Raw genomic sequence first — 14195 nt, forward strand, 5'->3', positions numbered from 1 at the left:
TGGACACCAGTTTCAATTTTGGTGATTTATTTCAACATACCTGTCAGCAAGTATGTCGGGGAGAACACAGACACACAACATTTCCACCTAGAGTTAAAGAAACATTCCTTTGACAACACAGTTTATTTCTTTGGCCCTTTCATTCCTCCAGAGCCCAGGCCTGGTGCCCCCCACCGCTGGCCCCAGCAGCAGAACCCCACCCCCAAGATACCCTCCCCTTTCTCACTCCTGTACCCAGGCGCACCCCCCTTGCCCAGAACCCTGACACCCACCCCTCTCTCCCGATGGCAAAACAGCCTTATACTGAGTCCCAGGCTTGCATGGAGTTTCTTGTGTGCTCCATCACCATCCTTCAGAGATGCTTGGAACTGCAATTGCAAGGATCTCTCTCTAGCTCCGCTCCCCTCCCCTTCCCCCTGCAGTGTCTTCTATGTGGGCTCTGTTAGGTCCTGCAGCTCCTAGTGGCAGCCAGCAGCACTGCAGCCCATTTCTGTGAGGGAAAAGAAATTCTGCAGGCAAGTTAATTTCTGCAAAATCCTGCACTGTGCAGTGGCACAGGATTCCCCCAGGAGTAGGTGTTGGAAAAAGCTACATTTAACCATAATATATGCATGACCGACCTTTTCCAGTGGTGGCAGCAGCTTGATATATTCAGCACCTCCCCTTCTGCTCCCACCCATTTCAAAGCACACTTAAAAAGGCAGTGAATGACTTTAAGGACTGGTACCTAGTTTCCTGGGGGGGGGGGGGGAGAGGAGATTGCCAGTTAACCACAGTCCATTACAAATACAAACTCATCCAGTTTCAAACACCTAGTGCCAGACCTTTGGTTGGTTTATATTTGTGTAGCTACCCTTGAGCTATGCTGATTTACATTGGCTGAGAATTTTGCTTCCAGGCTTTGTTCGTGCAGATGGAGATTTTCTATGGAACTGGAGGTGGTGTTGATCAATCAAAAGGAATTCTGCAGGGATCTAAACATCCTTAGCTATTGGTTTGCCTTTTTGCCATGCATCAGGCTATTCCCCCAAATAGGAAAGAGGGAGAGCTCAGGACAGCAAAGTCTTTCACACCTGTTCATGTAAGTGACTTTTGGCTGTGTGCGCACACATTCTCTAGTTTGTTTACAGTGGCACATTTCTTAGAGCTTACGCTATATAGAGGTATTACACTGCAAGAGTGTGGAAGGAAAGGACTGGCCTCATCATTCCCCAGCGCTCCAGAGCCATGCTGTCCCTTCAGAATTACATACTGCACAGGATCTCTGGACTGCTGTGAATGGGTGGAGAGGAGAAACACACACAGGTGTGTTATCCCAAACGTCCTGCCCTCAGATCAGAAAAGGGAACCTTACAAAGGATTCAATGGCATTGAAAGACAAAGTGAAAATTATGCTAAAACAATATTAACCACTATCTTATTCTCCTATAGCATAATAAATGAGGGTACGTCTACACTAGCCCCCTAGATCGATCTAGGGAAGCTAATGAGGGCGACCGGAATTGCAAATCAAGCCTGGGATTTAAATATCCCGCGCTTGATTTGCATGTTCCTGGCCGGTCGCCATTTTAGAAATTGACTAGCCCGAAGTAACTGCCCGCGTCTACACGCGGCAGTGAAACGGGATTCTGGAATAAAGCCCTAAATTGAATTAGGTGGTATTCCTTGTGGAATGAGGTTTACCACCTAATTTGATTTAGGGGCTTTATTCCAGAATCCCATTTCACTGCCGCGTTTAGACGCAGGCAGTTACTTTGGGCTAGTCAATTTCTAAAATGGCGACCGGCCAGGAACATGCAAATCAAGCGCGGGATATTTAAATCCCAGGCTTGATTTGCAATTCCGGTCGCCCTCATTAGCTTCCCTAGATTGATCTAGGGGGCTAGTGTAGACGTACCCTGAAACAAGAGCAAACATAGTTCTTACCTATTGTGGGGAGTTTTGGGGGCTCAAAGGGGGGGTTACATACGGGGGGGGGACAGTGCCCAGCAGTTACTGGTTTAATGTGACAAAGGTGGGGAGTTTGTTGTTTCAGAGAACAGCCTAGAGTTGGAGCCATGGTGTCTGGTACCCTGGTGACCCGACCTTGCTTGGAGGACACAGCCAGTTCTGGCCAGATGACAGACAATAGGCTGCAGAGAGGGACCCCAGCAACCAACCCAGCTGACCCCAGCGAGGGGAGAACATTGGACGGAGGAGAACAGGCGGAGAAGAGAGGGGCCCAGGGAGAAGACAATGGACTGGGGAGGGGCTGTTGCTGGGGATATTTGAGGCTCTGCTCGGAGACTGGGGGTTGTTTTTGGGAACTGAGAGCAGAGCAGGCAGACCTCAGCTGGCTGCAGGGGGAGGCTGATGTGTGGGCTGAGGGCCCAGGCCTACTGCCCTGAGAGACCCACTGCTATGTTCAAAGCTCAATAAGCCCTTCTGTTTTGTGCTGGCTGATAGTTGCTCTGGTCTAGAGAACAGGGTGGCACCGTTCCTTCTGGGAGTGGAGGCCCTGGGCATCCAGAGAGAGAGTGGACCCCCAAAGGGGCTCACAGTGGAGGCAGGCGTCATGAAGGCCCTGAGAGGCACCGTCCCGGACCCCCCAGGTGAGAGTGGGCACCCAAGAAGGAGCGGACTCCCTGAGAAAGGGCTGGCTCACTGCCGCTGGAGTAGAGTGGGCTCCCCGAGAAGGAGCTGCCTCACTGGAGGGGGGATTCCGCCCAGGAGCCAAGTGTGGGCACAACCTGCGAGCCGTGACACCTGCATCACATACACCTTCAGAGGATTAAAAATAAAAGAATGTTTGAAAATGGAGCACACTTATCACCACTGACAGAACTTTTGCCTTTTGAGTTTCACTCAAACTAGGCTGTTAAAACAAAGCTGAAATTGACTAATCAGCTTCACAGGCCCATTCTTATGCACTTCACTGCTGCCGTGTTTGGGTTTTCCCAAACAGGGGAAATGTAGAATTTTTTACAAGGAAAAATTAAGTATTTTAATCAAATTATGAATGATTTCCAGGAAAACAATTACATAAATATTAAGTATAGGAGTATTTAAAGTTAGCTGACAGACTAAGGAAAGCTGCAACAGAAGGAAAAAGTCAGAGTGCCCTGAAAAAAAAAAATCACTCTACTAAAGCACATGACCATCAGCTTGTATGAAAGTCAGAGCTCAGAATGGGAGGGGCTGCAAAAATAAACCGCTCTGGGCCAACTTGTGCCAGGCAAAGTTCACCTCCCCCTACACATGCTTCACCCTAGCTTTAAGGATCTTAAGAGGCAGATAATTGGGTAATTGTGTCGTCGATGCAATTTGTATCGACTGTTTGGCTCTTCAGTTTAAATGTAGTAAAAGCCAAGCATGCAGGCAGCCCAGTTCCTACTACATTTAAACTGCAGAACTGCAGCGGAGGTAGCTCCTGCACCCAGCATGAGCAGGGATTGAGCCAGGCTTGCTCCAGAAGCTGGGACTTCCCCGCAAACAGGAGCTGCAGCAGTGAAACAGCCCCTATCTGTGCTGGCTGACAGTAGACAGAGGCTGCTTTGCAGCAGCAGCCTCTGCCTGCAGGGGGTCCCAGCTCTCCACTGAGACCCTCCATGGGAGAGGGGAGGGAAAGGGAGCAAGTGCCTTTGCCAAGATGGTGCTGGGGGAAACCAACTTTTAAGCTGGCTCCCCCCAGGACCGGCTCCTGGTTGTCCTGCCCAGCCTAGGCTTATTGGGTAGTCAACTAATCAACTATTCTTTTACATGCCTAGCTGGGGGCTCCATTGCTGTGTGTATATGCACATCCTTCATGTCGCCAAGACTGGCGAGTTGACTTAGAACTGCTGCCTAGGTACTTTGCAAGGGTCCTACCAGAGCAGCTGACAGGAAGCCTCCATGTTGCTAGCAGCTGGCACTTGCTCTTTGCAGATCTTACAAACAAGCAGAGGTAAGTACATGAGGGCTACATTACAACCATCACACCCACGCTCTCCTTATTGCTTTGATGTTCAGATGTCTTTCACCTCTAGGACCAAGCAGCACTTGGCTTCTTCCTTGCAACCAACAGGCAAGTCTTTGACTTTCTATTACATTTTATTGACATTTCATTATGGTATATTTCATTGGTGGAAGTTCCTCTGGGATTATAAAAAAAAATCATAATAATCCAGCAGCACTGTGGGTCTTAGAAGGGGAATAAGAGCTAACAAATACCCTGCTGCCTTCTTCCAAGATGGATAAGATTTAGCCCCTCTCACATCAGGTAAAAAGAATAATTTATGAATAAAACCAAAAGAGATAGTCGCTCCTGCAACTTGTTTTCTATCTCCTCCATTTCCCAGTGGCTCTCTACCGTCCTCCTTTGGATCCATGTCCCAGACAGGATGAGAGAAAGGATTGAGCACATCATGGATGTTGACCTAGTGGACGTTCAGCCATGTTCCTGACTGACTCGTTCCCCCTGAGACTGCTCAGGGCAATTGTGGTTCTGCAGCTTCAGGGCTTCTCAGGTCACGTAAGTTTGAAGTGCTAGCATTCTCTACAGTACAGCAGCAACTTCCTACAGAGCTCACAAAGTCACATCTGTGAGCTAACAGGATTCCCCAGACTCAATAATCCATCCTCAGCTAAGTATGAGCTGTATTTCTTTCAAAGTCTGATGCCTTTTCTGGAAGCTGTGACGTGGGGTTTTAAAAAAAATCCCCAAATGGTGCTTGCAGGCCCTGGGGATTGCTCTTTTGCAAAGATAAAATGGAGTTTTGTGACATTTTAGGAACATCCGAAGGAACGACGCCCCTGCTTGTCTCCTGCTCACCTCTGCTCGGGGCTTGCCCAGAGAGTTTCAGAATGCAGGGCACATCCCGAAGGATCAGAGATTAGTCTTCTATCTCCTGCTTTATGCTGCTTATCAGGATGGGAAGCTCTGGGTCTCCGAATTCTCCTGCTGACGGGTCAATTGTTTCCTCTTTCACTTGCACAGTGATAACTATTGAAACACAGAAAGAAGATAAATCAGTCCACCCCAAAAGCTTCATTAACAGAGAGTGTCAACAGCATCATGGGATTCACGCCATTCACACGGACACCCAGTCACAAATGCTTTGGGTTCCCATCAGTCCCATTTCCCAGTGAGCAGGTGTTCACATCTCATACAAACTCTAGCCCAGCTGGTCCCTCTTATTGGCAGCCTCAGCAGAGATCAATGAGGGAGCAGACCATATAGTGACCTACCATCTCATCCCTCCAGGTCAGGGGAAGCCGGTGCTGCAGGTGCTTTATCTGTCTGGGACTAAGCAAGGCAAAAATCAGCTTCCAGGGGTAGCTGTGTCATTCTGGGACCTTTCTTTGGGACTCTCTCACACACACACAATGCATCCCCTGCTGGGATTTGCTGAGGAGAGACCCAGCAGCGAGTCCTGGGTCACATACAGCTGCTCATGGCACTTGGCAGCAGCCAGTTCCTTTGTTTAGAGGCAGCTCTGTGTATGCTGGAGCTGTGCTGATCCTCTACTCTCCTTGCCATGGAGTTATGAAACCCACAAATCTTTTCTGGGGAAGAGTACAGCAAAGTCTGAACTGTCTGACTCCCCAGACCAGGCCCCAGTAACCTCTGGCACGTCTGCTAGGAAGGGGAGCAAGCCACAGGATTGCTAATGGCAACCAGAATGCAGGGAAGGGCTGCAGGCTGGAGCAACTCCCTCTCCTTACTCTCCTCAGGTGCTGGCTCCGGTAAGGCCTTGCTTGCAGCTTTTGCTTCTCGCTTTGCTTTTGGGCCAGCTGGTTTCTTGACTGTCTGCTTGAGAGACCGAGTTTTGACAGACATCTTTTTCCCTTAAAGAAGAATAAAAAGTGTTGGGGGAATCTGTTCTTTTACTAAACACAGGGTTCAACTGCCAAAGGCAGATGCTTCAAGGGGAGGGGCCTATCACACTCGACCAGCAAAACACGTTCTGACTGGCTGGAAGGTAATGCTATTTCCCCAATTCTCATAAATTGCTGGTGGCATCTCACTCAGAGGCAGTGGGGAGCCCTTGAAGGTTTTAACTCCCCACACAACATGTCCAAAGAGAGGCCGAGAAGATGGCTATATAAACCGCTCTTCCTATCATCCTAAATAGCAAGCTGCAAGCTCTTAAATGTTAAGGCTCTGGTTCAGCAAATATTTAAACACCTGAGCAGGCCATCTGAGCTCAGTTAAGTGCTTTGCTCAAGGCTCAGGTCCTGAAAAACTGGTAGTGACCCTGTATTTGTCTGTATAATTTTATTAGGATGTTACAGGCTTTTAAATCATAAATTCTGGATGACAGGAAACATCACTTACAGTGGCTCTAGCACTGTGTTCTGGATGACAGGAAACATCACTTACAGTGGCTCTAGCACTGTGGGTTGTGAATTTTTAGGTTCTCTCTCACACACATGCGCGCACACGCACACACACACACACAGAGCAACAACATGGTCTGAGCCCATTACCTTCCTGACTGTCACTACAACCGTCTTCATCCCCTAACACCAATTATCAGATGCTCACATCATGGACTGATTCCAGCTCCTCAGGCTGGGGTAGCTGCATGCTGCCGGTGAACATGTCAGTCACCTGGGCGTATTTTCAGAGGCAAGCACTCCTAGTCTAGATTGCAGCCAACAGACACATCCTAGAGTCCTCCACACACACGGTGCTCAGATCTCTCCTCAGCAAGGCGAGATGCAAGGAGGAAGAAGGAAGCTGTACACATGCACTGGACTAAGTGTATCCAGTCGGAACCCGGTCTCCCGCCTGCGGTGAATCACACCCGACAGACTTCTTTCAACAGTTTTCAGCCAATGAGGGGAAAGGGATGCTGGGGAGGCGGGGCTAATCAAACGGTCACTCACTTTTCTTTCCATAGGGCTTCTTCTTCTTCTTCGGCACCTCCTTGACCTTCACTGGTGTTGTGGGCTCTGCCGTCAGGACAAGAAGGAAATTAAAGCCGGGCTCCATTACTAGCAGTTAACTGGGATGTCAAGTTACAAGGCAGGTACAAGACTCACATTCACCAGCCCACCCCCCCTCTCCCAGAGCCAGCCTGCCACAAAAGCAGGTGCTGCAGGTGAGTGGATGCGAGGGTCCAGGGGAAAAGCCCTGAGCATATCAGGCTGGGTGTAACTGGGGGCCCAGTGGTATAGCTGGGGAGATGGACGGCACAGGGAGGCGGCTAGCAATTCTAGGATGGAAGGAAGGAATCGGAGGTGTAGTGGTAGCAGCCCCTGCTGGTTGAAGAGAGGAGTGATATTGGTGTGAGGTTCAATCTTATTCTAGAGATGGAGGACATCAGGAAATTGCAGGGTCTGGAAAAGAGAGGGGGCAGAGCTGTATCTGCTAGAAGGTAAGGCTGAACTTGAAGGAAAGAGGGAGAGAGAGAGCGCACAGCTAGAAGGGGCATGAAAAGTGCTTGCGTGATGCTCTATTTCAGCAGGCACAATCCCCATTGGTTGATGGGATGGGAAACAAAGATTAAAATCCTCCTTAACCTGCCGCTCCTCTCCTCCTCTTCACCCCACAGCTCTGGTTCCTTTGGCCAGCCGGTGAGCCAGCCTGGGTGAGGGGTGCTTGGAGTCCATGAGGAACTAGAGACAGTTTCGCTTTCCCACAAGTCACAGAAGAACAGGACATGCAAAGCAGCGGCTCAGAAACTTGCCACCAAATTCAGCGTCACCACGACTAAGGCACAAAAACTTGGGTTTACCAACCTGGGGCCACTGGCGGCTGCAGCTGGTAGCCCGTCAGCTCACACCAGCCTACAGCATAGATATCTGGGGACTCACAGTCCACCCACTGGTCATACTCGCTGTCCCAGCCATCAAAGTGGATGCTCAGGAGACGGTGGACCACACGCTTCACCGTGGCCACGCAGATGAGTCGGGGCTCCATCAAGTCCACTGCTTCCAGCTTCATGCCAGCCTTGAAGCCATGGTTTGGGCAGTCCTGGGAAAAGGAAAAACCCAACCCAGTCACAGTCAGCCCAATATCAAGCCCTAATGTAAATACATCAGTAGGGTTACGCAACTGCCCGTTGCTCAGGAAAAGGAGACCACACACAGACACGCCTCTTTGGTCTCTCTCAACAAAGTCCATTTCATGATACCTATTGGGGACTTCAGCTATCCCCATATAAACAGGCCCACATACCCACAAGCCCTGCTGTTCCCTGGTGAAGCTCAGTCTGACCACAGAGAAGTCAGATGCCAAACCACAGGGTACAGCTTTGTAGGGTCCAAGGAACATTTGACTAAGCCCAGTAAGCCAGCAGAGTCATGGGGACCGAGGCAGGGAGACAGGCATGGCACGATTCCATGCCACCATCATGTCATTTTGCTGGTGTGGGATGAGTTCTGCATTTCAGTGCAGAGGGTGATCCCAGTATGCACAGTCTGTGATGAGCTTGGAGATCCCTGTGGGCCCTAAAGAAACACAAGTCGCCATAATCCAAAGCCCATGCCATTATGAAACTCAGAGGAAGAAAGCGCCGCCTGCCAGCATCAGCCATCAAGTGCCTCACTTGTGGAGCACACAGGAAAGAGCTCAGGGAACATCTACTGATGGGAATGAAACCTCCCAGGCATTCCCCAATAGTTTCAGCTGCTAGCACTGAACAGCCCAGCTCAGAAACTCCTAGGGTGCGTTTGCCGCTCCCTGCTAGCTGACTCCAAGCTGATGTGCTTCCCTTGCCTACCTCCCAGCTGGCACTCACCATGTTGAAGAGCCGCACTGGCACAGCTTTTGATTTGGTCTTTTCCAGGTAATTTGTCCAATTGAAATTCTTTGCATCGTACCCTGCAAAAGTCGAAAGGTCAAATGGCAGAAGAGCTGGGAGAAGGAGCGAGTGCTAGGAAGGACAGCCGCTCTCAAGACTGCATAACTATCCTCTGACACTTCCTGGACACGGCTCAAAGGAAGAGAAGAGGAACTGCACTGGTCTGCCAACGTGCAGCACTCTGGCTCTCCCTTGCTGAGCCCAGGCTAAGGACAGCATCTAGTAGTGCAACAGCTTTGACATGGGGACAAACATATCCCCCAGGAATAACTCTGAAATTACGCAGCCCCGTCAATCACCACGTGCAAGAGGAAACTGACTTTAAACACGATCTCTCTCCTGCCACTAGGAATGTCAATGGCACTATTGAAAGGAGGGAGAGACCCTTATTTTCTGCATCAGATAACCCAAGGGGTTAAAATCTCCTGGCAGGGACAGAGAAGGCAAACTCAGACCAATTTTATTTCAGATTAGGAGCCATCAAACACCAAACATTCTTTGGAGCAAGGTATGGGAGTTGGGCCAGTTTGACTGGATCAGCTGTTGCAACTTCACCAATCTTGACGCCTCAAAAAAAGAAGCAAGCAGACCTGGGCTTCAATTTTGGTCAGTCTGAGCCACATTTAAGCCATCGCATGCCCCTAGGAGACGGGCAGCCCAGGGACAGAGTTTGGGGTAGGGATGGGAGGTTTCTGAGTTTCACCTTTCGGTGGGGTCAGGTCAATGTTGTTTTTCTGGCAGAAGTTGACAGGGAAGATGGCGTGAGAAGAGGCATGGTAACAGAACCAGTCAGAACCATCTGCAGATGTTGCTCCATCAATGCTGATCATGAGATAGCCGTCCAGCAAGACCTGACAACACAGGGGGAGGGTGTGAAAACATCTTAGCTTGCTCCAAAGCCTTTCGTCCTGAAAGATCCCAAAGACTTCGGATAGACAAACCATAGAGGATCTTGCCCCCAACTAGTGAAATGCAGCCACCTCTGGGATGGAGCATAGTAGGGGCTAAACAATGCACAGAAATACTCTCAAATGATGCATCAAAGATATGGGAATGGTAGTTTCTCCAGCTGAAGCTGCAGCAGCAGTTTTAGTCAACAGGACCCAGTGACTTGGAATGAAATTCAACAGGGACAGAGGCTGGATGCTTGTGGAAAGTGCCATAACCTTAAATACTCAGGAGCTCAGTGTTCCATCTCAAAGGCCAGCAGCAGAGAGCCAATTTGTGGCTTTGGGTCACTGAGCTGCTACTGACTCAGAGCAAAGAGCGATACCCTTCAGTCACCAGCACCACTTCCAACTGTGCCTTGGAAGTCCCCAGCCAACCGCCAACCAGGCCTGAGCCTGCTTCGCCTATAAAATACAGCAGGTGAACATGTGTGGGGGTTAACAACACTGCTTAGCCATTCCCACGAGTTCCAGTCCCTCAGAATGGATAGTGTCAGACACGGCTTAAGGAGAACATTTTCTGGACAAACGAAGAGTTCTTTTGTAATCTGTAGTCAACCTTGTGCTTCAACCTCCTTCGCTGCTGCCTCAGCCCCTAAGAGTTCTCCCAACACAGGAGCCCAGACTCCTCTTGCAACCCTGCAATAAATCCCCTCTCTCATCCTGCCCCCGAAGGGCTAAGGATGCAGAGCAGAGGCTGACGTCACAGGACTCGACTGGGTGTTGCTAAGCAATGCAGTAGGCTCTGTCCCCTCTCAACCCAAGTTACCTTGCACACAGTGGCCACACAGATGTTGCCCAGATTTAGGGGATCAATAGCTTCCAATTTCATGCCTGCCTCGAACCAGCCGCCCTCAGCAAAGACAGACCGCACCTAAAACAGAGAGAGGGGAAAACACAAACTGGGAGTCCTGTCAGGGCCGCAGCCTATCTCTGAATGCAAAGGGGATTCAAAACCAGGAAGGGTGCAGCAAGGTGGAAGAAGGAGAAGGGAGGGGAAAGGAAAGGAGACCCTAAAGCAGATTAAAAAAAATGACAGACACAATGGGGGGACGGTCACTAATATGATTCAAAAATGGAGGCAAGCCAAACCCAATCCATTGGTCGGAAGAGCCAGCCATGCTCATGCTGTTCCCCACCCAGAGTCAACCGGCCTCCCACAGAGCAAGCCCCTGGCTTCAGCCCAACCTCTATAGCACACAAACCTCTCGCCTGACCTGCGCTCCCTCAGTCAATCCAACCTCATGGAAGCATCGTCTTACCCTGGGATGTAGCCTACTGTCCATTCCCTCTCCCCTCCCCCCCCCATCTAAGTGCAGGACTGCGGCTCCTCACCACTTCCCCAGCCCATCCTCAAGTACCCCCCATTCCAGCTCCAAGCCTCCACAGCCCAACATCAAGCAAAGCCTCAGGGCAAGCAAATCCCCTCATCTCAGCCATGACCAATCCCATCTGCCAGGCTCTAGGGACCAGACATTGCCTCACTCTTGCAAGGTGGTAGAGAGCTCAGCCACTTCAAGTCCAAAGAGCAGTGTTGAAGTGAGGGACGGGTCCCACCATCTCCTGACAAAGCTCCCTGCCCTCATCCACTTTTGACACCGCAGTCACAGAGCATGAGCTCGCCTACCTTTTTGAAGAGGTATGGGACAGCGTCACAGTAGATCTTCCGGAAGGTGGGATGGTTCGCCATGTCGCTGCGCTTCTCCTCTGCCGGGGGAAGGCAAAGAAGCAGAAATGAGACATCTACTGTAATGGGGGGGAGGGGTCCTGCTAAGTTACCATCTGATCACAGGTCAGCAGCAATAAGAAAAAGGAAGGCACCGGCTAAAGGGACTGGAGAGGGATGTTCAATATTACACAGGGAAAATGGATCAGCCCCTTTGTATTACCATGTCCTTTGGTAAGGGACCTCTTGTTCCTGTAAACTCAAAGGATGGTAGATTTAGCACTGATATAAACTTCTATATACAATAACCAGGCAGGGCATTGTGTTCTGGGAGGTCAGCAACAGAAAGGGAAGGACATTTCTGTTGAACCTGGATTGCTTTTTTAAAGTATAACATGGCATGGTGGCCCCTTTAGGGGCAGGTGCTGCTAGGCTGCCTCTTTAGGAATTGATGGGAAGTGCTGACCCAGGACATAAGATGCCTCTTGGGTCTCTGGACTCCCTGGGAAATTATATTGCCCACAAATTCTTCTCCTTAAAGGGCCAAGCCCCAGAAAAAGGTGACCTAATGTTACCTGCTCTTAAAGGAGCCAGCATGCTTTGTCATATAAAGCTCAATAAATGCATAGCCATCATTAAGCTCTGTAGCTATATGCAGATTAACAAAAGTACAGTGTACCGACACTTCAGGGAAAGAAATTGCCTCTCGAAGAGCTGAATAAGAAATTACACTTGTACCACTGACATGCTGCAGAGCATAATTGCCCAAGTGCATTGCACTGGGCTGTTCGGCCTATGTATCATCTCATAATGCATTCCAGAGAGTACGTTACACAGCTAGACAGAGCCACTGGTCTGCTATGTGATTACATGGTCCCATCTGCAGGACACGGGGTGGCCTTGTGAGAATCTGAACTATTCCATGAAAATGCAACACTAACATCAACTCTAATCTTGTGTCAGTGTCTCTTTGGGACCAACCAAAAGACAGCAGGCTGAGAGATTCCTGAGAAAGACCCCATGCCAGGTGAATCCATACCTGTCTTCTTGATGTTGTGGCCCACCCTTCGTGACCAGCCCACTGGATGGATCAGAGTGCTCCACATATGGCACCAGAAGTCATCATCGCTATCACCATCCTCATAGAGGAGCCTCAGCCGGCCCCCAATCACTGTGTCCACTACTGCCATACGCGTCCGAGATACGTGGTTCTTGTCCACCACCTCCACCCGCATGCCCTGACGGAATGGGTACTTCATATTCTCTGCCATCTGTGAGGACAACAAACAGGACCTCTCAAGCGCCTTTCATCCCCAAATGTTTTACAGAACATGACCCTCTCCACATGCTCACTGATCACTTGGCTGCACGTCAGTGCTGAGAGGAACAGGTACCTCACGGGGGTGACATGGCAGCCATTCTGAGATTGTGCTGCTACACAACTGGTGCTAAGAAGGGTTGATGAATAACCAGTCCCAGTGAAATCCGTGAGATACTTGCGGTTTGGCAGAATGTAACTCCTCCAACCCAAACTGGAGGCTCACACCTCACGTCTGGTGAAAGTGGCTATAAGGTCATTTCTAGCCACCTCTGATCAGAAATTTGTAGTGCGGTCCTGCTGCCAGTGAAGTCAATGGGTAACATTCCCGTCTCTCTCATATTTCACTGCCAACTCCATCTTAATCAGAGGGATTTCACTCCAGAGCTTGTGCTTCCAATGGACCTGACCAATTATCCTATGTAAAAGCATCTTTGCTGTAATCCAATCACCTCAGAAATCACAGGAGACCCCATTTCAATGTCCCTGACCACATGTAAGTGAATCCCCTCAAATTCTCTGTCTGCCATTTCATGGTATTCTTTTCCCCATTAGAAATTTTTACTATCAGCAAAAGAAGCTTTTTCATAAAACTTGCCAGCAGGGGGAGCCTGCCTCCCTCCCTCCACTCTGACTGGAGTTGCATCAACACCACTTCCAATAATTTAAAAAAACCCTGCAGAACGGTGGAGATCTAAATGACTTTTCACACCCAGTGCAATTGACTGTGGGCACTTCAGGAGATCCAGTGAAGCTAGACTAAACAGTTCTGTCTTTCTCTTCTTCCCCAGCATATTGCTGCTGTGCTCCCAAAAACAAATAAAAAGGTTTCCATTGAAAACAAACTGCTCGTTCATTGAAATACAAGTCACATTTAATAGCAGAATTTGGTGTGTGCATGCACAAAAGGTAAAAGAAAAACCCCACCAATATTTTGAGCCTCAACTGTTTAAGAACATCTTTTGAAGCCCAGTCCATGTCCTGAAAGAGAAACAGACTGACTGGGTCAAAGGAGCCATACCATTAAATAACGCACGGCCAAAGGAGCATTCTGTTCTACTATTCAATTATGTTAGGCAGCACTTAAACAGTTAAAAGGAAAATGTCTTCCCTCACCCTGCACTGCACTGAACTTGCTCTACTTCTCGGTTAGGGAAGATAGATACTGTGTAATTGAATAGTCATGTAACTGCATGAAATCTTAGCAGTTACACAACTATTCGATAGTCCCCAGAGGCAGGGCTGGCAGCTAGTGCACTCCTGGCCCTATTGCTGGGGAGCCCCCTGCTACCCTACTGTGCTGCCTCTCTATCAGAGGCAGCAGTGCGGGATGGCAGGCAGGAGCTGGTCCGCAAGGGGAGCCAGTTTGAAAAACAGCTCCCCATGCAGACAGGCTGCCTTCTGCCCCAATATAGAGGCAGCAGCATGGGGTAGCAGCAGCCCCTGTCTGCGCGGGGTCTGAACTCCCTGCGGACAAAGGCAGCTCCACAGCAGCA

At 49.7% G+C, this 14195-nt stretch overlaps 1 protein-coding gene across 3 annotated transcripts in view; it reads right to left on the reverse strand.

Annotated features, from left to right (window-relative positions):
- Window positions 1-1906: 1906 nt before the first annotated feature.
- The window catches only part of L3MBTL2 (L3MBTL histone methyl-lysine binding protein 2), a 73146-nt gene continuing 60857 nt past the window's right edge, over window positions 1907-14195 (reverse strand). The window contains exons 10-18 of one of the 3 annotated variants that reach the window (XM_075936317.1): window positions 12421-12652; window positions 11343-11422; window positions 10485-10589; window positions 9472-9619; window positions 8706-8788; window positions 7705-7939; window positions 6850-6915; window positions 5683-5805; window positions 1907-4960 (exon numbers count right to left, since the gene is read on the reverse strand). In XM_075936317.1, the coding sequence (XP_075792432.1) occupies window positions 4851-4960; window positions 5683-5805; window positions 6850-6915; window positions 7705-7939; window positions 8706-8788; window positions 9472-9619; window positions 10485-10589; window positions 11343-11422; window positions 12421-12652 (1182 nt within the window). In that variant the 3' untranslated portion in view covers window positions 1907-4850. The remainder of the gene's footprint in view (window positions 4961-5682; window positions 5806-6849; window positions 6916-7704; window positions 7940-8705; window positions 8789-9471; window positions 9620-10484; window positions 10590-11342; window positions 11423-12420; window positions 12653-14195) is intronic. The other 2 variants (XM_075936308.1, XM_075936321.1) reach the window with 2 other exon arrangements.

This window comes from Pelodiscus sinensis, chromosome 1, assembly GCF_049634645.1.
Source record: "Pelodiscus sinensis isolate JC-2024 chromosome 1, ASM4963464v1, whole genome shotgun sequence".
NCBI classification, from domain to species: Eukaryota; Metazoa; Chordata; order Testudines; family Trionychidae; genus Pelodiscus; species Pelodiscus sinensis.